This window comes from Scyliorhinus torazame, chromosome 6 (assembly GCF_047496885.1).
Source record: "Scyliorhinus torazame isolate Kashiwa2021f chromosome 6, sScyTor2.1, whole genome shotgun sequence".
Classification (NCBI taxonomy): domain Eukaryota; kingdom Metazoa; phylum Chordata; class Chondrichthyes; order Carcharhiniformes; family Scyliorhinidae; genus Scyliorhinus; species Scyliorhinus torazame.
The window spans coordinates 290120970-290144875 of NC_092712.1; the positions used below are offsets into that span (position 1 = coordinate 290120970).

At 45.5% G+C, this 23906-nt stretch overlaps 1 protein-coding gene across 1 annotated transcript in view; it reads right to left on the reverse strand.

Annotated features, from left to right (window-relative positions):
- Nucleotides 1-23906, reverse strand: part of LOC140425489 (collagen alpha-6(VI) chain-like) — a 198060-nt gene that overhangs the window by 36426 nt on the left and 137728 nt on the right. The window contains exons 26-35 of the mRNA XM_072509810.1: nucleotides 17236-17298; nucleotides 14864-14926; nucleotides 12406-12456; nucleotides 10335-10370; nucleotides 10172-10234; nucleotides 5595-5657; nucleotides 3996-4031; nucleotides 3868-3904; nucleotides 3176-3190; nucleotides 815-1308 (exon numbers count right to left, since the gene is read on the reverse strand). Of these exons, the coding sequence (XP_072365911.1) occupies nucleotides 815-1308; nucleotides 3176-3190; nucleotides 3868-3904; nucleotides 3996-4031; nucleotides 5595-5657; nucleotides 10172-10234; nucleotides 10335-10370; nucleotides 12406-12456; nucleotides 14864-14926; nucleotides 17236-17298 (921 nt within the window). The remainder of the gene's footprint in view (nucleotides 1-814; nucleotides 1309-3175; nucleotides 3191-3867; nucleotides 3905-3995; nucleotides 4032-5594; nucleotides 5658-10171; nucleotides 10235-10334; nucleotides 10371-12405; nucleotides 12457-14863; nucleotides 14927-17235; nucleotides 17299-23906) is intronic.

Consider the following 23906-nt stretch of genomic DNA (forward strand, 5'->3'; position numbering starts at 1 on the left):
TCTAAACCTTGCCCCTCTCACCTTAAACCTATGCCCCCTAGTAATTGACCCCTCTACCCTGGGGAAAAGCCTCTGACTATCCACTCTGTCTATGCCCCTCATAATTTTGTAGACCTCTATCAGGTCTCCCCTCAACCTCCTTCGTTCCAGTGAGAACAAACCGAGTTTATTCAACCGCTCCTCATAGCTAATGCCCTCCATACCAGGCAACATTCTGGTAAATCTCTTCTGCACCCTCTCTAAAGCCTCCACATCCTTCTGGTAGTGTGGCGACCAGAATTGAACACTATACTCCAAGTGTGGCCTAACTAAGGTTCTATATAGCTGCAACATGACTTGCCAATTCTTATACTCAATGCCCCGGCCAATGAAGGCAAGCATGCCGTATGCCTTCTTGACTACCTTCTCCACCTGTGTTGCCCCTTTCAATGACCTGTGGACCTGTACTCCTGTATTCTCCCTGTATCTCCCTGTATTCCCTGTACTCCTGTATTCTCCCTGTATCTGCGTGGGCCTCACCCCCACAACCCAAAGATTGGCAGGGTATTTGTGGATTGGCCACACTAAATTGCCCCTTAATTGGAAAAAAGCAATTTTTAAGCTAAATTGTGACATCCAAATTTATAATTGAAACTGCCTATGTCAACATGTAACACTGTAATGATACCCTCCCACCAGTTGTGGTGCTGTAGAGCCTTCAGTGGCAGGTGCACACAATTACAATGCAGCCATGGAAATTCATAGCAGGAATAGTTGATAGAAGTGCAAATAGGTGTAACATTTTTAATATATCACACATGTTTGGTTCTCTTACCTCAAAGGCACGTTGAATTTCAGGAACATTATCAAAAGAAATGACAACCGGAGTGATGTCCAAGGCAATGAATTCCAGGGCAGCTGTTGCGATCGCTGATGTCTCGCGAGATGGGCCATTAGTAATAAATACTGTTACTTTCCTGACAAGAACGCCACTACGGACACGCTTGAAAGTATTTTTTGCAACATACTTCATCGCTGCTCCAATATTCCGTCTGCTGCTTGTCCTCGCGTAAGCTAGATTCTGCAGTTCTTCCAGGAGCTTTTGCTTGCTCCTGAAGTCTGAGAATTGGATCAATGTTTGTACGATGGAATTATAGGCAAGAACGGCCACACGGGCTCCCTTTGGGCAGCTACTTTCAGTGATTTTAAGATCCTGCACAAAATTAATGACTATTGTCTTCATTCTATTAAATATGGTTGGTGTGATATCTGCAGACACGTCCAAAGCGAACACCAGCTCAGTGGGATACACAGGGCACTCTGTTCCTCCTGAAACATGAGGTTAAGCAAGCAGCAAATAAATATAAAGTTAGAAAATGGAAAAGATTCTGCATTTATTTGGCACCTTTCATGGCTCAAGGATTTCCAAAAAGTTTTACAACCAACGAAGTACTTTTGAAGTATAGTCCCTGTTGTAATGTAGGAGCACAGCAGCCAATTTGCACATGGATAGCTCCAACAAACAATGAAATAATCTGATAAACAGGGGCGGGATACATGCCGCCCCCGCGGCGATTCTCCAACCCAGCGGGGGGGGTCAGAGAATCCCACCCCTGTTTTTGTGATGCCAGTGACAAATATTGTCAGGACACTAGTGAAAACTCCCCTGTTCTGTAAATATTATATGGGACTTTTACATTCCCCTGCGAGGGCATGTGGGCTCTTGGTTTAATGACCCATTGAAATGATACCACCTCTGGCAACACAGTGAAGTGCCAGGCTGGGCTTTGTGCTCGCACCTCAAGAGTGGAATTTGAACCTCCAACCTTCTGCCTCAGTGTGAAAGTGTGGTGGAAGCTAGGACAGTGAGTAAATTTAAGGAGTAGTTAGATTTTTAATTAGTAATGGATTGAAGGGTTATGGAGATGAGGCCAGGATGATATCAGCCATGATCGTATTGAATGGTGGAGCAGGCTCAAGAGGCTAAATTGCCTACTCCTGCTCCTGTTCTTATGTTTAAGAAAGAAATATTTTGTCTAACTCCACCTTCAAGCTCTTGGTCTGTAGTCCTGTGGGAACAGCACCTCCAGCACAAATCTGGGGCGGAATTCTCCGTTTCTGAGACTAAGTGTTGATGCCGGGGCAGGATTCGTGGACTTTCATGACAGCAAAACTGGCGCCGCACCTGGACCGATTCAGCGACTGTGGTGGGGCTAGCACCGGCGCCACGTGGAACACAATCAATTCCAATGAGAAATGGTGCAAGATTTGCCAGGTCCGTGATTGACACTCAGGAGACAGATTAGCTGCAGCCGCATTTACACACTTCACTCCCCACACACACTCATCCCAGCCAACGAGGTGGCACTGGTTGTGCTGGAGCGCGCCCATACAGCTGATGGGTTGGCTGGGGCCAGAGGGGATCTGGGGGGTGGCCTGGGGGGACACTTATACCACCCATGGCCCTAAGGCCACAGTGGGCAGTCAGCGGCATGTGCAGCTGCATGGCTGCTTTTCTGACTGTGGCAATGGTGTTCCGTGCCCGTCCACCCAAACCTCACAGTCCAGCTCCTGGCCACCCCCCACTACTCCCTTCGATCCCGGCAGAAGCTCCCCAGCCAGGTGCACAACTGTCGGCAAACTATGACGATGTTGGACACTTTCCATACCCCCTCTCTCCCTCAGCAGCCATAATGCCGGTTTCATGATTTTTAAAAATGCACAAGTGAACCGAGCCGTCGGGATCTCGGATCATCAGAGGCGGAGAATCGCGGAGGCCCCGGTGAATACCAGGTCAGGCCCGCTAATGATATGCAAACGGTGTTTACTGAACATGCGTTCCGGACCACATTGACAGCGCTGTTGAGGTGACGCAGAATTGCAATTCCGGCTGAAATCGGTGCCGGCTGCGATTTTGGTGTCGGAACCTATTCTCCGCCCAATCGCGTTTCCCGATTTCGCTGTCAGCCAACGAGGAATCCCACCCCTGCCGTTTTTGAGTAACAAGGGGATCAGGGTTATAAGGAGAAGGGAGGAGAATGAGGATGAGGAACATATCAGCCATGATTGAATGGCAGAGGAGACTGGATGGGCTGAATGGCCTAATTCTGCTCCTATATCGTTTGGTTTTATGGTCTTCTGGTCACCACGAAAGGACAGCTGACACCTATGCAATAATGAAAAGAAGGACACTTACCTGATGAACAGCAGGCTAAAGGGAGAAAAGAAGGGGGGGGGGGGATATCAATAATTATTTCATTTGAATATAAGCACCGCAGTTTAAAAGTTATACTTCACTGGTAGAAATGAACATTAATGCATGCCAGATTTATTGTTTTTATCAAAATGATTGCCTGACATTATTCAATACAACAGCACTCACAAAGCAAACCTTAAGTGAGATAGTTGGAGAAATAGACTCACAGTAAGACTTATTTTTCCTTTGAGACGTATGTACTGAAATGGTCCAAAGAATCTTTGCCAAACCATCAAACAAAAATTAAATGTAGAGGACACTGGGTTTGTCTTTGGGAGAGTTTGGTTGTCTGTGTAATTTGATAATCTGGGATTTTGGCCAATTTAACATTGCTCCTGGGAAATGAGTCAACTGGGAAATGAGTCAACTGGCAGATTTGTCATCTGGGAGTTTGAGCATTTGCAAGCCTACTGCTTGGGAACATGGATCATTTGGGAAGTTGGTCTCCTAAGAGATAGGTCAACAGTCCAACTTAATGTTTAGCAATCTCACAAATGTGAACGTACTCATTGTCCTGTAGCATTCCATAGCTATCAAGTCATATCTTTTTATAATGTACAACCCAGAATTTAGTAAAACTAACCATTTTGTCTTTAAAATGTTGTGACTTAATGAGGCATTAAACTACTTACGACATTTATCTCGAACATATGACACAAGATCACAAGGCTGCAAAAGAAAAATTGTGAATTCAAGATCTGATGACTAGTGTTAAATTCTGATTTGATATGAAATTTCCATGTGCACAGGAATCACTTACTTTCATGGGTATGATCCCAGGTGGCCCTTTGAGGCCCTGAAATGAGAGAGAAATAGAAAGATCCTGAGTAGTTTTGCCGATTATGTTTGTACATGGGGAATTGGGATTGAGGGATACTCTTGTGTTCCGAGTGGGGAAGCCTCACTCAAGGAAAGCATGGTTGAGAGTTAGAGCTACCTATTATTACGGTTGATGTTCCAGTCACAACCCACTCAGTGCAAAGCTAATCCAAAGTGGCCCTGATATTTGTGGAGTTGGCTGAGTAAGGAGTGGCTTAGGGGACCCAAATCTGAGATTTCTGCCCCCATTCATGTTTCTGGCAATTTTTATCTGCACAGGATAAGGGTGCAGGTAGCTAGTCCACATGCAGCACTCCCACCTGTGCTAGCTCATACATTAGCATGGGAATTTCAAACTTCCTCCTCATTTTTGATGGAGCCAGGCTCATTCTGTTAGTAGACATAGTTCACAGCACCTCAGCAGAGTAGTGAACCTTGGGGCTTCTCTAGCCCTAATTTGGGGATCAAAAAAAAAGCCATTCAACATTGTCCCTATTATCTTCTCTTAGGGCTGTTAGTCAATCATTGGAATTCATAGTACCACACATCTTAATCTTATGCAAATAAACACACAGGCATTGAAAAATATTTTTTTTAAATCATGGGATTACCCCAGAATAAAACCCTTATCATTTGCTCTCCCATGGTATTTCACATGATGAGTCAGGTGTCACATATTTTGTAGCAGATATTTTTGTTAGGTCAGAGTACTAAGAGATATGCAATCAAGTTTGGCAAATTGAACTGAGATACAGATCAGCCATGATATAATGGAATGGTGGAACATACTCAAAGAACTAAATGTTCGAATGTTCCTACCTTTGTTACATTTGCTGTTCTAGAGTGCCTACTTTCCGTTCTGACACCTAATTGTAACATACGCAGGTATCACTAACTTTGCTGTTTGTTTTTTAATAAATGGGCTTCAAATGCACCATTTCCTTTGACACTGCACACAGTTCCTTGGCTTGTGGATATAGCAATGATACAGTTCTGAAAAAAGGGTCTGCTGAACCTGGGGATGCAAAAGGATGTGCCCGAAGGCCTGAGGTGGAGTGTGTGACAGTCACAGGCCTTGTGGTGGAGGGGGTCAGAGGCTTGGTTGTGGAGAGGGGTGTTACTGGAGGGCTGGGGGAGGGGGGGTAACAGTCTGTGTGAGATTGCCCTATAGGCTTCTCAGACAGGCAGCAAGGCTCAGAAAGCAGGGCGAAGGTACTTATGAGCCCATTAAGTCCTCGCCTCAGTGGAGCCGGCTGGAGACCCAGTCAACAGCAGTTAAAATGGTGGTTACAGCCTCATTATCATATTTACCTTTTCAATCTGTCTCCTTCCAGCCTTTGTCAAAGTCAGACATGGACGGGATGGAAACGAGTTTGGTTCGGGAAACATATTTTTCAGACTTTAAGCCCCCACTAACCTTAAATCCATTTTTTTTCCTTTTGTTTAAAATTGACCCTCCATGCAAAATATACATAAAAGTGGCACAACCAATCACTGGAGATAATTCAGCTATGGACTTGCAATTTTCTACATTCCTTACCCTTGCTCCTGGACCTCCTGCTTCTCCTGGGCTTCCCGGGTCTCCAGTACGGCCAGAGTCCCCCTCAAAGAGAAAGGTTAGAGTGATTTAAAAGGCTGAGTAACTCTCACTCTATTTAAAATATCTCTGCTTACAATGGCTTCAAAATCCAAATATTTGAATTCATTTATTGATCAGGGATCCATGACAACAGTTTGACTGATTATGCCCATCTTTCCGATCTGAAGTGGAGTTGTTCACGATTAGTGGGAACCATTAAAATGTCGGGTTACTTATTCCTCTAAGGCCTGCTCCTTTAAGGTCACAGCATTTACTATGAAAACGGCGGATGATCATATTTAGATGCTGCTGAAGTCAGTCTGAGAGCAATTGCAAACATTGTTTTATATATTTGCAACATGCGGGTATCACTGGCAAGGCCAACTTTTATTGTCAATCCCCTTTTTGCCCAAAGGTGGTTGTGATTGACCTTTTGAACCATTTAAGTGTGGTGTAGGTACACCCACATTGCTGAGGTATGGGGGCAGGATTCTCCGTCCTGCCGCACCGCTTTCTGGTGCGGCGTGTCCTGCTAGCAGCGGGATCCTCCATCTCGACAGCCAACCAATGGGGTTTCCCATTGTGGGCACCTCCACACCGTCGGGAAATCAGTGGCCGTGAGTGCGCTGCCAACGAAACAGAGGATCCCACCGACGAAGAATCCTGCCCAGGGAGTTCCAGGATTTTGACCAATTGATGGTGAAGCAACAGTGATATATTCCTAAATTAATATGAATTGTGATTTGGAGAGGAACTTGCAGGTTGTGGTACTCACATCTGCTGCCCTTGTTCTCCTAAATGTTGAGATCCTGGGTCCAGAAGACGGTGTACAATGAGATTTGGTGAGTGTCTGCGATGTGCATTACTACATGACTGAATGTTTTTAAGATGTTAAATGAGGTACCGAACAAGCAGGCTGTTTTTTCATGAATGATGTTGAGCTTCTTGAGTGTTGTTGAAGCTGAACTCATCCAGGAAGGTAAAGAATATTTCATCACACTCCTGATTTATGATGATGGACAGGCTTTAGGGAGTTACGCACTACAATAAAGCAGCCACCGACCTGTTCTTGTAGCCATGGTATTTATATGGCTGATTCAATTAGGTTTATTTTTAATAAATTTAAAGGGAGCAATTCTTTTTTTCCAATTAAGGGACAATTTAGCGTGGCCAATCCACCTACCCTGCACATCTTTGGGTTGTGGGGGTGAGACCCACGCAGACACAGGGGGAGAATGTGCAAACTCCACATGCACGGGATTCAATTAGGTTTTTAAATCAACTGTTATCCTTCCCCACCCCCCCCCCACCCCCCGCCCAGCTATTTCTTCTCGGAGTTGGTCATTACTGGTTCTTCATACAGTGTGAGTGTTACATGCCACTTATCAGGATCATTGATCTAAAGCATTAACTATGTGTCTCTCTCCATAAATGCTGCCAGACCGGAGTATTTCCAACATTTTCTGTTTTTATTTCAGATTTTCCGTTTCTGCTGTATTTTGAATTTGTAGACTTATTAAATAGTTCATTAGGCCCAGATTATCATCTCTGCGGACATGTATAAAATGACAACTGGGATCTGGATTCAGAGGTCATGGCTGCATTTCCAATAGACTTCATTTTAGTTAAGGGGTGAAAGGAAGTGGAGCCTGAATTGCAAAGGCAGGAGAACCAAACTCCACAGGGCCAGTTGAACGCAGTACTGAGTTCAAAAAGACCCTTGCATTTCACTGTAGTAAGGGCCTTAACTCACAGTGTAAGAGTCATGGACTTTTAGGATAGCCGTAAAAGCTCTTGAAGGACGTCTAGCGTCTGTAGAATAGTCAAGCTGTCAAGATATTTAAATCGCCAGCCTTCTAAAATTTAAAAAACAGCCTGACTGTTTCAGTGAACGGTTGACAAAAATCAAGCTGCCAAGTTACTTAAATCCACAGCCCTTTAAAAATTAAAATTATGGGCCTCCTGTGTCAGTGAGATATTAAAAAGAAGCTGTCAAGTTATATAAATTGCCATGCCTTTTTTTTAAATGTTAGGATAGGCTGCCTGTGTCAAACAGTGTTTTAAAAAATCTGTCAAGTTTAAATCCCCAACTTTAAAAAAAAATGGTCACTGCGTCAGTGAGAGATTAAAGAAAATCTGGTCTAGCAGTTACACTAGCTTTTTGTTGACATTACCCAAAGGGCTATCATTTTGTCAGTATTAATGCTTGGCTGCTTTATCTCATTATCTCAATAAGATGTTATAACTTCACAGTTTGCTTGACAGCTCAAAGAGGTTATTAAAAGATTGGCTGTTTTTGATGTGGGATTATGAATGCAACTGTTTGTTTTATCAGGGATTCCCTTGCCATCCTGGCCATGTATAAATTTGCATGGCGATGTTTGGGAATTGCTTCCTCATTTGCGCTCCCAGGGGGAGCAATTTAGCTCTGACAGGAAAACAGTGGTCTCTCAAACAGAGAATTGTGCCCATTGGAAGCAGAACTGGTTCATTTTTATGGGTTTCTTGTGTTATGAATGTTACTTCTATCTTCAAACCTTCAGCCATCGGAGGGAAAACCAAACATTCTCACGTAACTTTGGGAGTGATTTAATTTCACCAGCAGCTATTGTTTGTTATTTTCAACATTGCAATTGACGACCTCAGCTACCAACGCCATGACATGTCACTTCATGCAACTCAGTTCAACTCTTCTCATTAACCAATCAGGACGCCACCGAGTTACCCCAAGTGTCAGCAATTGAAAATCGAATTAATCTCGCAAAAGTGCGCCCTTTTTAAAGGAACAAGTTATAAATACAATCAAAGGAACTTTTCGGTTTAAATGATACTGATCCAGAATATGCTGTGCCAACAAAATGCTGTGAGGCAAACAGCACTCGCCACTTCTACTGGATAAAACGAGAGCAACTTCTGGCTTCTACACATGTGCAATTAAAATGGAAATCTAGGAGTTGCTGCCAGTGATACCTTGCTCCTCCACAGGCTGCGCTGTTATAGGCTTCGTCGATAAAATCTGCACAGAAATCACTACTAAAGTGAGAAATTGAACTAACTACTGAATAATATTGCATTAAAGACCTATGAAAAACATTACCACTGTAATAAGTCATATTGACTTATAAGCAACCGCTCTTGCCCTGAAAAATTAATTACACAGATGTGCGGCTGGATTCTCCATAGCCTGATGCCGAAATCATGATCGGCGATCGACGCTGGAATCGGGACCGGCGGTGGATTGATGCTGGTCCGCCATGCTCCATTCCCTCCAAACCAGCGTCATCGTGACGCACGCTGTGCACCATCTCCACGCCATTGTTGCGTCATCGGCCTTAGCACCTGCCACCGATGGGTAGAGTTCCCAAAGCCACAGGCCATGTGTGGTCCCAGCGACCGGGTACCCGGTGTGCCGCTGTATCCATCGCCGCCACACTCATCCGGGATCCGTGCCGCTGGCCAGGGAGTGGGCTGTAGGGTCGCAGTTGGCGGGTTAGGGTTCAAGCATGGCCAGTGCCATGTTTTATGGCGTGACTGGTGCAGGTTGTCAGCCCTGCGCATGCGCGGCCCGGGACCAGGCCATTGTCCGGCCGTTTTTGACACAATCTGTGGGAGTTTCACGTGGCGCCGGGCTAGCCCCTCACTGGTACAGGAATCGGTGAGGGGTTTGTGTCAATTTTCCTGTCATGAACCTTCGCTCATTCTCTGTTCGCACCGGCACTTAGATTCAGAACAGAGAATCCAGCGCGTGGAGTCCCATTCCAACAAGAAAGAATTAATGGTGCAGATCTTTTAAAAACTGACGTTAATTTTTTCAAGTGTTTTTGTGTTTTTCTATCTAAGTTCCTCCCTTGATTCCAACTGCGCCCCCCAAATCTTTATTTCACTTCACAATGGTTTAAATGTAATTTGTATTTCCTGCCTTTTACTTTCCTACTTTGTCATCTGTGAGAATTCTTCAGACCGATTGGCTGATCCACCTCCCTGCTGCTTTTTCAGTTCATAGACACCCTGTAGATCTACCCTGTGGAAGGCATTGAATTCAAACCGACATGGAAAATGAGAAACAAAAACAGAAAATTCTGGACAATCTCAGCAGGTCTGACAGCATCTGTGGGGAGAGAAGGGAGCAAATGTTTCAATTCTGGCAGACTCTTTGTCAAAGAAAAAAGAGAAAATCTGTGTTCCAGAGCTGACTAAAACCTGTGAGTAGCTTGTGAACCGTTGTGAACAGCGAAGGCCAATCCTTCACTACCGGCTGCAAAATTTGAGCCATTATTGTTGCCGGTGTCAATAATGCACTACAGCCCTCATATGCCGACCCACCATGGAATGCATCAAGCAACCTGATCAATGTGACTCCTTTTGTGATTCTAGGCATCTTGGTAATTGGGGATCACGATAAAATGGTGCTTTCAAATGTTGCCAATGGGAGGAATTTCAAAAATCTTTCTTTTGCCAGAAGGACCGTTTTACTTTTTTGAGTCTAGTTAGGTGTTATGAAGGTTCGAGCTTTTAAGTGAACACAATAAATATCATACCCTACGTCCTCTTCTCCCTTTAGATCCTCTCCCGCCAGGAATTCCAGTGATACCGTCCACTCCCTAAAAGTTCAGAACACAATGCACAGAAATAACTGCTCGCGTCTTTTAGCTTAGAAGAGTCATGAAGAGTTTGACATCTCTTTACAAATGTAACCAGTACCTGCAGACCAGGATAACCAGGAGGCCCCTCTGCTCCCTTGAATCGCAAAGAAGAGAGACTAGATTAGACATCACTGTTCAGCTGGTGGCGTTATTATCATCGCAACATTGCTGCTACTTCAGAGAGAAAACCATTTATATGGCAGCTTTTCACCTTTCTTTTTTCATACACCCTGGGCTGGATTCTCCTGTCGCCGATGCCGGTATCGCATTTGGCGATTGGCCGGAGAATACCCGATTCCGACCAAATCGGGGGCGGCACCGCTTTCGCGATGCTCTGCCTCTAGGACTACGCCGCACCACGTATCGATGACCTCAGGACATTGCCTGAGGCCCGCTGTCTGATGCTACGCCCCCGACCGGCCGAGTTCCCGATGGCGCGGGTCACGTGTGGTCTCACCTGTTGGGAACTTGGCATGGTGGCTGCGGACTCAGTCCAGCTCTGCCACAGTCGGGGGAGGGCCGATCCGTGGGCAGGGCGGGAACGTTATTCAGGGCTTGGGGCACTGTGGGGGGTTGGTCCGGGGCACGCGAGCCGGACGATGGGGGGGGTACTGTTTTGTGGGCCGGGTCCGCAAGCGGCCTCCGCCATGTAGCACGGTGTGGCCGCTGCAGGCCGGAGCCGTGCGCATGCGCGGCCACGGACCCAGCAATTCACCGGGCCGTATCGGCAGCTAGAGCTGGGTGCTCCACGTTGCCGTTCTGCTAGCCCCCAGCAAAACGGGGATTCGGTGGCCGTTTTGCGCCATTTGTTCTGGCGTTAAACGCCACCGTTCCCAAGCTGGTGTGGGGACATAGCCCCAGAATCGGAGAATCCAGCCCCCTCACTTTGAAATGCAGTTGGGTAGATGTTAACTATTTGCAAGTTGAAGCTGACGGAAATAAAAATTTAGCGAGATGTAATATGCACTGCCAACTTGCCATCACCCATTTTACAGTGTTACACAAAGCCAACATTACCTCAGTGACTGTTTTCATGTAGCCAATATGACAGCCAATGTGCAAAGCAAGAAAGTGAAGTGGCAGCGCCACCCCCAGCTGTTTTTTCTAGGAAGCACTTGAAAAAAAAGTGGGAGACCTTTAAACTTGGCATACTAAAATACTTTTAAAGGTTCCTGGAGTCCAGGTGGGATCAATTTCATTTTATTACTGCAAAATTTTCATTTATAAAAGTAAAGTCGCCACAGTCCCAGATGACCATAGGCTGCTTTTCCCTTTGAGGGGGAGAGCTGACCGGTGGTGACTTAACTTGAGGACACCACACGCGAGGGGAAAGATTGAGAATAACCTCAGCCGGTATGGGGATTGAACCCACGCTGTTAGCCTCGTTCTGCATCACAAACCAGCTGCTCAGCCAACTGAGCTAAATTGGCTCAATTTTGCCTCAACATGGGATTCTCCAGTTGATACAGAATCCCACTTCCAGCGGGTGGAACCGGAGAATCTGCCCCCCAGGATTATGATATATATATATTTTTTAAAGCAGCTTTCACAACCTTAGGATGTCGCAAAGTGTTTTCAATGTGTATTTACTGCTGTAATGTAGGGAACGTCACAGCCAATTTCTGGGCAGCAAGGTCCCACAAACAGCAAAGAGATAATGACTAGTTAATCTTAATGCAGTGTTGGTTTAGGGGTAAATCAGGGAGAACTGCTTTTCTCTGAGAGGTTGTTTCTCCTTGTGGGAGAGTCTAGGACCAGAGGGCATAATCTCTGAGTAAGTCAGAGATGAGGAGGAATTTCTTCTCTGCGAGGGTAACAGATCTGTGGACTTCTTTATTGCAGAGGGCTACAGAAGCTGGGTCCACAGAATGATCCACAGAATCCCTACAGTTCAGAAGGAGACCATTTAGCCCATGGATCCTGCACTGACCCTCCGAAATAGCAACCTACCTAGGCCCACTCCCCCTCCCCATCCTTGTAACCCCATAATCCCACCTAACATGCACATTCTTGGACTGTGGGAAGAAATCAGAGCACCCGAAGGAAACGCAGGCAGACACGGGGTTTCACGATTACTGTGAAAGTACTAAAAAGATGAAAACGTGCAATTATTAAATTTGTGTCATCACCTTTTGTCCTTTTGACCCTGGCCTTCCAGGACTTTCAATCCCATCCAAACCCTGTATAGCGTGAAATAGAATACACAGATCTTTAAATCCCTTTTGCAAGAGATTAACCAAACAAATACATTGGTTCGGACAATGCTTTGGTTATACACAACACAGAGAAGCCTCCGTTTGTGAAGTTAGCTCACCACATACAGAAAGCAACAAAATTCACGATCTTTACGTTACAAATTGCGTTCAGAAGTCCTCTTCTTACAGGATGAAAAAAATCAGAACCACTGTGGTCGGCTGCATCGAGCTCTATCAGATTCCCCCTTCCAGACTCATGTCAAGTACAACTTAGTACTGGGAGCACAATCTTCAAGACTGTGCTACCTCTACTACACTAAGCACATAGGCACACACTTAGAACTCGTACACAAGTAACCATACCCCCCCTGCTCTCATTCTCTGCCTTGGCAGCTTCCCAAACGGAGGTTGTCAATTCAGTGGGACAGGGGGTGATTTTGGTTTGTTCAGCGGTATAAAATGGAATCAGCTTTAAATTTCTTTCCTTTTTTAAATTTCAATTGAGTTTTATTAACATACAGTGTCAAATTTACCTCCAATGTATTCAAGACCTATAAAAGCATCAATGGAGGGGAGCCTGACGGCAATGGCGCCCCGAGGAATTGGTGTCACCTGCAATCAGAGATCACCCTTTCTCCCTCGTCAGAGCCTGCCCAACTGACCCCAGTACCACCCTATACCCCAATTACTTTATTTCAAGAGTGCATGTCCATTGAGGCATCCTCTTCTTCCAGCTAGTGCAGCCAATCCCAACAGAGGTGACCGCTAGCGGTGGCACGATTGAATCTGCTGACCCTCTGAATGCAATCTTGAGGGCAGGACCCTGTACTTAATTGACTGGCACCTGTAAAATGTCACCCCAGATCCCACTGCCCATCAAAGAAGATTTGCCCTCTGCTTTCACCCCCAGAGGCATGAATCCTGCCACCTTCACATAATCCCAGCCAACTGAGTGGGATTCAGATCATTCAGATCCCCGCGGTAAATGTTGCAGCTCAATACCATATTCCAATCACGGTCGGTTCAGATATAAGCATGATCATAAGTGAATGTATAATATGCCTGCTTGTACTGTACCTACTGCAGTTAGTTATACTCACAAAATCTTCCACTCTTTATTTTTACTGAAGCATACCTTGTCTCCGCTGTTCCATCCATTAACCTATCCCTCCATGTATTCAATTACGTTTTGTTTTCTTCCAGTTTATTCCTTTCCTGTTCTAGAAGTTAACGGTAATTTTACAGACTTCTACCTCGTGTTATTTGCTGTCTGAAATTTCGGTGAAATAAACTACCCCATGTCGCCTTCCAAATTAAATTTTTAACATCACCACAGATCCGTAGTAGGCCTCAAAGATTGACTTCACTGAAATAAATTGCTCAACCTGTGAGGCATGCCGCTCACGAGCTGGGTTTTCCAACCCCCTGACTCAGTTCACAGCTGTAACGTGAGCAGTGGGCTTAAACTGGTTCTGTGCATCCGCAGAACGACAGAAGCAGCACTGAATCATCACCACATGTTTAAGGCTGCTTGCGAGAGAAACTGTCATTTTAATAGCCGATTACAAGATCCATGACAGAGTGGGTCTCCACTGCCTCTGATTGTACAGCGGTTGGGAGATTAAGGTTTGAGATGGTGGAAAAGCAGAACATCGGCAGTCAATGGCATCCATTGAGGTAAAAGCTCCTTATTAATCAGTCAATACTGGGGCTGGTTTAGCACATGGCTAAATCGCTGGCTTTGAAAGCAGACCAGGTCAGGCCAGCAGCATGGTTCAATTCCCGTATCAGCCTCCCCGAACAGGCGCCAGAATGTGGCGACTAGGGGCTTTTCACAGTAACTTCATTTGAAGCCTACTTGTGACAATAAGCAAATTTCATTTCAAGTATTCAATTGAGATTTCCTTCAAGAATCAAGTATCTTGTTAATCCCCCTTTCCCAAAGGCTGTTGATAATTTACGATCCATTGGGAATCTCCTGAATATTCACCATTTTAAAGAAGAGTCTATCAGCTAAAGGAACTTGTGTGATTTTCATTAAAAAGACAGCACTATAATTAATGATTCATCAACTTCATTCACCACCTGCTCTCCAACAGAAACTCAGAGCAACATGCAAACCATCTACAACTGTGACTTTCCAATTGACACAGGTTAACATTGTCCCAAACTCATACCATACACTTGGCTAACCCCATAATCAAAGTAGACCAGTTGATTTCCTGGGTACATTCCTAAACACTCAGAAATCATGAAACATCCCATCTGTACCTGTCACCGTAACCTTTTGTCCTGTGCTCAACCAGTTCCGCCTTTGCAGAACACCATTTTATCAACATTAAACCTCAGTGAACACACAAAACTAACATTGTTGAGGAGGGACCTGACTTACCTGTGGTCCACGAGGTCCTACTGTCCCTGGTTGTCCTTTCTCACCTGGGTCTCCTGTTTCACCCTTCAGATAATTTTGATGGTAAACAACAGAATTTTAGTCAACATACGTTTTACTTGCTATTATCATTTAGTGTTGTATATGCAACAAATAATTTATGCTCTTGAACATTGCAGGATTAATTGAAGTTCCATTTACAATTATAGGAAGACCAGCATGTATATAGCATTTCCCATGACCTCAATATGTCCCAGAGCACTTCACAATTAATGAAGTACTTTCAAAGTGCAGTCAGTGTTACAATTTAGGAAACGAGACGACCAATTTGTGCACAGCAATTCCCCACAAATAACAATATGAGAAATGACCAGATAGACTCATTTAGTGATGTTGGTTGAGGGTTAACTATTGCCCTGGACATCTCTGGCTCTTCAAATAGTGCCATGGGAACTTTACTTCAACTGGAGCCTTGGTTTAATATTGCATTCTGCAGACTGTAACTCGGACACTGCAGCACTCCTTCAGAATTGCACTGAAATGGCTGCCTAGATTATGTGCTCAAATCTCAACCGTTAAATGGACAAAATGGAGTGAATTTGAGAAGGAGGAAAATAAGCGGGTTTGGTATAATTTGTGGTGGTGACTTTTCTTTGCTACGACATGCAAACTATGATTGAGATTACTCCCCGGCACTTCCAGCAACATTGCAAGTGCGTTTTGTTGAACAAATTTACAGTTTCATCAGAAACTAAACAAAAAGATGCTTTAGAAAAGCAAGGAATATGTCTCTTAGAATCAAATCAAAATGCTTCACAAAGGATCATTTGTGCATCAATTTGTTGTTTTGTACGTAATAATGGCAGCCAAAATAACGCTCAATAAGATATCAGGAACAGCAATGAGATGATTGGTTAGTTTGTTGCTGATAGCATCTCCGGACAGAGGCATGCTGGGCAAATTCCCTGGCCCATTTCTAAGAAAACCCCATGAGCATCCATCTAACCAGGCAGGCAGATCTTCAGTTTCACCTCTGACTCTCTTCAGTATTAGTTATGTACTCTGGAGCCTGCAGTGTGGCTCGAACTACCAGCCTACTCCCTCAGAGGAGAGAGTGATACTGACAGCCAAACTAGCCAGAGGAAATCTCTCACTTGTTCATGATGTCATCCCATCAGCAACAGGTAGAGCTCATCCTCACAAATTTCTAGACGTGGACCATCAAATCAAAGCAAAATAATGGATTGGATTGGATTTGTTTATTGTCACGTGTACCGAGGTACAGTGAAAAGTATTTTTCTGTGAGCAGCTCAACAGATCATTAAGTACATGAAAGAAAAGGAAATAAATATAATAGGGCAACACAAGGTACACAATGTAACTACATAACACCGGCATCGGGTGAAGCTTACAGGGGTGTAGTGTTAATTAGGCCAGTCCATAAGAGGATCCATAATGGGCAGCACGGTGGCACAGTGGTTAGCACTCCTGCCTCACGGCGCCAAGGTCCCAGGTTCGATCCCGGCTCTGGGTCACTGTCCATGTGGAGCTTGCACATTCTCCCCGTGTTTGCGTGGGTTTCGCCCCCACAGTCCAAAGATGTGTAGGGTAGGTGGATTGGCCACGCTAAATTGCCCCTTAATTGGAAAAAGTGAATTGGGTCCTCAAAACGTAAGGAAAAAAAAGAAGAAAAAAAAATCAAAGCAAAATACCACTGCAGGTCTTGAAATAAAAACAGAAAGTGGCAGCAAAACTCGACAAGTCTGCCAGCATCTGTGGAGTTCAATATGACTCTTCTTTGGAACACAGAAGTGGGCCGTTTGAGTTGAGCTGGAAATTAAATATTTGCATTATGATCATAAGTTGTAGTTCATAAAGTGAGGTCAGTGTGCCATTAAAATATGTAACAGTTTTGTGTATGTCATGGATATATCTTCTTGGGCTTTACTCTAAAATGCTTTTGTGTTAAAACATGAAAAGTTCAACTTTGGTTTTCAACATGCTTATCATAATAGAGGTTAGAAACAGCTGAATTACCATTATATTAAATCAGAATTAAAGCGAATGAGGAATTGGAATGAATCCGTTCACAACCCTCAGATACGATGCTCTTGGACCCCCCCCTGTGACTGCCAGTGGTATTGCAGCTGGAGCAACGACGTTGTAAATTAAGACAGCTCTCCTAGTCAAACTTTGAAGAGATTGCTGTTTCAACTTTGTTTCAGCGATCTCCTTCGGACAGAGAAGGGCTTGAGTTCTGCTTCAGGGGCAATTGTCTTTTCTGAGTTTTTCAGTTGACCTATTTCGAAATTCCTTTTTTTTAAGGACGCAACTATTGACAGAAGATAGGTAAAATAGGAGATTGTTTCACAAACCCTTTTCCCTTGGAGTCCTTGGCTGCCTTTGGACCCCCTGAAGCCATACAATCCTGATGCTCCCTGAAACACAAAGAAATAATACTGCTTGTCAACAATGCAACAACAGCAACTTGTATTTATGATACATCAAATCAGCAAAGTATCCCCTAGTGCTTCACAGCAGCACTATCAAATTAAAATTTGACACTGAGTCATTGAAGGAGATATAAGACAGATGTTGGAAAGCTTTAGCCAAAGGGGTAGTGTAATAATGCATTTTCGCACACTCATTAGAAACATTAAAGGTAATTATTGATAATTTACAGAAGCCAGCAGCGTGGGTGCCCTAGTCCTCTACATATTTCTGAAACCCTCCCCTCGCACCATCTCTTCAGCCATGTAATCATCCAATATATCCTGCATTTTTACTCTGACCAGCACATGGCACTGATAGTAATCCTGATATCACCATCTTTGACGCCCTACTTTTCAAACTTACTTCCCATAGCACTATATTCTGCTTTTAGGACCTTATCCTTTTTTTTTTAAATCTATGTCGCTTGTACCAATGTGCACCACGACCACTGGCTGTTCACTCTCCCCCTCCAGAATATCCTGTAACTGCTCCAAGATATTCTTGACCCTAGCATCAGGGAGGCAACATACCATCCTGGAGTCTCATTTGTGGCCACAGAAATGCCTATCTATTCCCCTTACAATTGAATTCCCTATAACTATTGCGTACCCACACTTTTTACCCCTCCCCTGTGTAGCAGAGCCAACTTTGGTGGAACAAATTTGGCTGCTGATGCTATCCCCTGGGAGGCCACAGGAGATTCCTGCACTGCCTGCCTAATCCTCTTGCTGTGCCTGGTGGTCACCCATTCCCTTCCTCCTGTGGAATCGGAGCCTGCGGTGTGACCACCTCTCTATACGTGCTATCCACGATACACTCCACCTCGTGGATGCTCCACAACGGTTCAAGCCACCTCTCTAGCTCCAAAACCAAGTTTCCAGGAGCTGCAGCTGGAGACATTTCCTCCACACATGCTGGCCCCGGGCACTGGAAATGTTCCTGTTTTCCACATGGTGCACGGGGAGCACACATGGCTTGGAGCTCGCATTAAACATTTGGAAGATGCTTAATCTCAGATAATATCAAACACTCTTTGGCACCTCTTTCCTGGTCCTTATTACGACAGAATATAGCCTTTACAAACAATAGACCACAAAAGACCTGACAAACTATAAGCAATAAAAGTAGCAAATACTTACCTGACCTTACCCACTATTCACCAATCAGCTCTCTCCCATGTAGCCTCGACTGCTGCAACAGGGCTAGACCACTCTCTGAAGAGTGAAACAATTAAAAAGCGAAAGAGCACCCCTTTGCCTTTTGTACCGAATTCCCACTATGCTACAAATTCCTGATACCCACTCACTCTGGCTGTGCCTCGCTCAGGATGTGTTCTCCCCACTGCTCATTCACAAAGTTCACTCAGTTCCAGGACATCACTGCGGGAGTTTCTCAGGGTAGCATCCTAGGCCCAATCTTCAGCTGCTTCATCAATGGCCTTCCGTCATAATATCATAGCTGGGAATGTTGGCTGACGATTGCCCAATGTTCAGCACCATTCGCGACTCCTCAGATACTAAAGCAGTCCATGTCTAAATGCAGCAAGATCAGGACAATATCCAGACTTGAGCTAACATGTGGCAAGTAACGTTCACACCTCAGGAGCGAAATTCTCCATCCCGCCACGCCACATTTCTGCCCCGACCCGCCGGCGGGATGCTCCGTTACACCGGCCGGTCAATGGGGTTTCCCATTGTGGGGCAGCCCCACGCCGTCGGGAAACCCACGGGCGCCGGCAAAACGGAGACTCCCGCCGGCGGAGAATGACGCCCCAGAAGTGCCAGGCGATGATTATCTCCAACAAAAGAGAATCCAACCATTACCCGTTGACATTCAATGGCATTGCCATTGCTGAAACCCCCACTAGCAACATCCTGGGGGTTACCATTGACCAGAAACTGAACTGGACTAGCCATATAAATACTGTGGCTATAAGAGCAGGCTAGAGGCTAGGAATCATGTAATGAGTAACTCACCTCTTGAACTTCCCAAAACCTTTCCAGGATCTACAAGGCACAAGTCAGTTGTGTGATGGAATACTCTCCATTTGCCTGGATGAGTGCAGCTCCAACAATAGTCAAGAATCTTGACACCATCCGGGACAGAGCAGCCTGCTTGATTGGCTCTCAACCCAGAAACATTCACTCCCTCCATCATCTGTGCGTAGTAGCAGCAATTTGTGTATCATGTACCAGCTGGGCGGCCCAACTTGCCAAGGCCCCTTAGGCAGCACGTTTGTAGCCATCTGGGATGGCCACTTCCAGAATACAAAATGGATGTTTGCAAAGATTTCAGGGAACTATGGACAATGCTAAGAAAGCAAGCAGGCACAGAGCCTGTACATGTATTGGAATCGCAGCTCCCAGACGAGACTGAAGCTGTAGGTCTATTAGCATATTGATGGCCCATCTCCGGGAACAAAGGGAGATACTCAAGTAACCGATCTGGCTCCAGACCTCACGGCGCCAGTTCCCCAAACCGAAAGCACAAATAAAGCCAGGCCAACGGCCACCTAGGACACGCTTAGCCATCAGGGCACCCACCCCTTTATTGGTCAAGATCAATACAAGTGATCAAGATACGGCCCAATTGATTGGGGCCAAGTTCAAGGCCCGTCCAAAAGCGCGCGAAACCCCTTCGGGTATAAGAAGAAGGCCCCAAGAGAGAATCGCTCTCTTGGAATCGGCTTTCAAGCGGAGAGACCCTTCCACCAGCTACACCAGAAGCAAGTAAGTCCAAGGTCAACGCTCGCTACCAGACGGACGACCTTAGCTATTCCCCTTCACCACTTCGACCCCAGCAGTCTCAGAACCGAACAATGGCCATTGTTCCTCTGACTGAGTGGCCGCCCGAAGCTAAGTATAGGCTTTAGCAGTAGTGATAGTTTAGTCTGTAGTATTTTGTGCATAAGTAGATATTACTGTGTGTGTAAATAAATAGCATTGACTTTGAACTACTAACTGGTGTATTGGCTCTTTGATCAGTATTTGGGTTTGAACCTTGTGGCGGTATCGAAAGATACCTGGCGACTCTAAAGCAAACGTAATTAGACTTAAGGAAGGCGACCATATTGACCGCCATATTTAGAACCAAATAAAGAAAGCAACACCTTCCAAACACATCACTGCTCCCATCTAGAAGGACAAGGTTAGCAGATGCATGGGAACACCACCAACTGGAGGTTCCCCTCCAGGCCACTCACCCTCCATGACTTGGAAATGTGGCGACGTTCCTTCACTGTTGCTGGATCAAAATCCTGGAACTCCCTCCCTAACATCACTGTGCGTGTATTTATATGACATGACCTGCAGCAGTTCAAGAATGGAGCTCACCATCACCTTCTCCAGGGCAATTAGAGAGGGCAATAAATGCTGGCCAGCGACACCCACTTCCCATGAATGAATTTTTAAAATGCTAAACTGTAGGGAAAAAGGAGATGACAGTGATAATGAGGAGTAAGACCATGCAGGCATTTGAAAGTAAGGAGGAGATTTTTTAAATTGAGGCATTGTTGGACAGGGAGCCAATGTCAACGTTAGGACACGGGCAGCAGAGTTTTTAATGACCTCAAGTTTACAGCGGTCCGGCCAGGAGTTTGATGGAATAGGCAGGTATAGAGGTAACAAAGTCAAGAATGAGCAACAGTGCAGAAGAGAGGTGGCGATGGGATGGAGCTGCGTATCAACAGTGTACACGCAGAAATCAACTCTATGTTTTCAGATGACGTGTCAAATGTTGATAAGAATTAGATGGGGACTAAGGGTCCATGCTTGGGGCACTCCACGGGTAAGGATGCAAGAATTTGAAGAGAAGGCATTGCAGGTGATTCATAGATTATCATAGAATTTACAGTGCAGAAGGAGGCCATTTGGCCCATCGAGTCTGCACCGGCTCTTGGAAAGAGCACCCGACCCAAGGTCAACACTGCCACCCTATCCCCATAACCCAGAAACCCCACCCAACACTAAGGGAAATTTTTGAACACTAAGGGCACTTTATCATGGCCAATCCACCTAACCTGCACATCTTTGGACTGTGGGAGGATACCAGAGCACCCGGAGGAAACCCACGCACACACGGGGAGGATGTGCAGACTCCACACAGACAGTGACCCAAGCCGGAATCGAACCTGGGACCCTGGAGCTGTGAAGCAATTGTGCTAACCACTATGCTACCGTGCTGCCCATACTCACCAGTAGCGTTTCTTGAAGAATACAACCAAGGGCAATTCTAATTGGACGATGGAGGAGAGGTGTTGAAACAAGATGGCGGCATCAATTGTGTCAAAGATAGCTCGAGGTAGATGGGAAGGGATGGTTTTTCACACTCAGTCACAAAGACTTAATTTGCAATTTTATAGGACCACTTAAAATTATGGCAAGGCTGGAATCCTTATTGGAGCAATTCAAACATGGAATTGCAGGAAACAATAATCTAGGGAGCAGGCCATTGGTCTCATGGACAAAATAGGCTCAAAGAGAGCAAAACAGGAGTTGGGATAGCATCCAGAAAAGGATGCGAGTGCAGCAAGGAGTAGTACGCAATGTTTGACCCGGTGGACTGGGGAAGAGCGGGAAGCAGCTGAGCGAGTTCCTAACTATCTACATCTGAAGAAGAAGGTTCTCACTTCTTGTGATCCAAGACTCTATGGACTCTTACTTAGTCTGACACAAAAATCTATTCCCAATGCCCTCTCTTACCTCCTCTAATCTTCAGGCTTTCTCCCTTCCCAACTAATAGACTTAACTATCAATGGACAGTTGAGAATCAATTATGTCTCATCTCACAGGGTCAGTTCGGATATAGTTTCTCCTGCCGTATATCTCAATCTCCTGACAAACAGATCCCCCCCCCCCCCCCCCTAAGAAGTTCTGAATTTTCACAATAAAGATGTGTCCTTTAATTTTCACTCTCATTTTAGTCCCGACAGCCGGGAGTATTTTGACCACATTTTGATCTGCAGAGCCTCTTCCTTCATTCATTCTGCAAGACGCGAGTAGGTTAACTTCTTGAATATAAAGGTGTTATAATGCAGTCTGGCCAGCTAGCTGGGTGGATGGGTGCCCACAAGATAATGCTTGTTGGTGCCCCCTCCTTGGGGGGAGGGGGGTGGGGGTGGGCGCCGGCTGCAGCTGAGGAATTACTATCCAGGGAGGGGTGACAGCAATGGGCTCCCTTATGGCTGCCGCTTGAGTTACCCGGGTACCTTTTAGCACAGCTTAGCACTGAAGGAAGAACCAATTATGCCCACTTAGTAAGCTGAGATTCATACCTGTGACACTGATTGACTCTCAGGAGTTAACACTTTGCACTATCAGCTCCCCACAGTGCTAAATCCAAGGCTGAGCCTCAGCTTTCAGTACTATTGCCTCAGAAATAAGGGCCAAGCGATTCACCTTTACCCAGGGTCCCCAGCTCCTGCATTAGTGGCCCCTTGGATCCCTCCCTCCTTCCCAATGAAATCGCTGGCTTTTAAAGCAGGCCAAGGCAGGCCAGCGACACGGTTCAATTCCCGTACCAGCCTCCCCGAACAGGCGCCGGAATGTGGCGACTAGGGGCTTTTCACAGTAACTTCATTTGAAGCCTACTTGTGACAATAAGCGATTTTCATTTAATTTCATTTTCATTTCATTTTCAAATGTCAGTGTCCAGGTGTGACCAGAAAACAATTTCCCTCATGTCAGAATCTTCAGTGATCCCATGAGCAATGGAAGGCGCTGGTAAACTGATGTTTACTTGTGAGGCTGAGTGGGTGAGAGATCATCCCAGGAACTGCCCAGTGTTGGAGACGGGATGGGAATTAATATTAGTGAGAGCTTGTGTGCTGCAGGTGATGTACCTCGACTGGTTGCTCCCAAGTAAGGATGGCCAACTGGTGCAGGAATGGTCATGAGTCAGTCACCGTAGATTAACCCCTCTGTCTGTTCTCTCACAGTTTCATTCCATATTTTGCATTAGAGCCTGTGGAGAAAGCTGGCAGTGATACTTAATTACATGTTCATGTGATGGAGGAGGAAAGACTCCAACAACAACAGCAGCTGCACTGATGTTGGAGCATTGAGCACCTTGAGACCAGGCAGCTGCAGGGCCTGACCAGCGGCCGGAGGCCGGACCAGCCCGTGTGAGCGAATCAGACTCATTGCATCACAGGCGTTGCATTTTTATCACAAATATTTTTTCCAAGAGTCCAACAATTCCAGTCTAAATGGACCCGCCGGGACGTACGGGATTTTCGCCGGTATTCATGCCAAAAATGACAATTTGGGGTACACCCTGCCCTCTGTGTATGTGACTTGGAAGTGAGAGCTGTATTAGAATGCTCTCTCTCGAGCGAGAGAGACAGAGAGAGAGCTGTATTGGAATGCTCTCACAAGAAGAGCTTTCTAATACAGCCCTCTCTTCTAAGTCATGGATACAGACAGCAGAATCTTCCCAAAATTTGGCTGTCATTTTTGGCACGGAAACTGGAGCAAATCCTGCTGACCCCATCGGCGCCATTGAGACTGGAATTGTTAGACCCTTGCTCTCCCTGTGAGAGCTTTATTAGAATGCT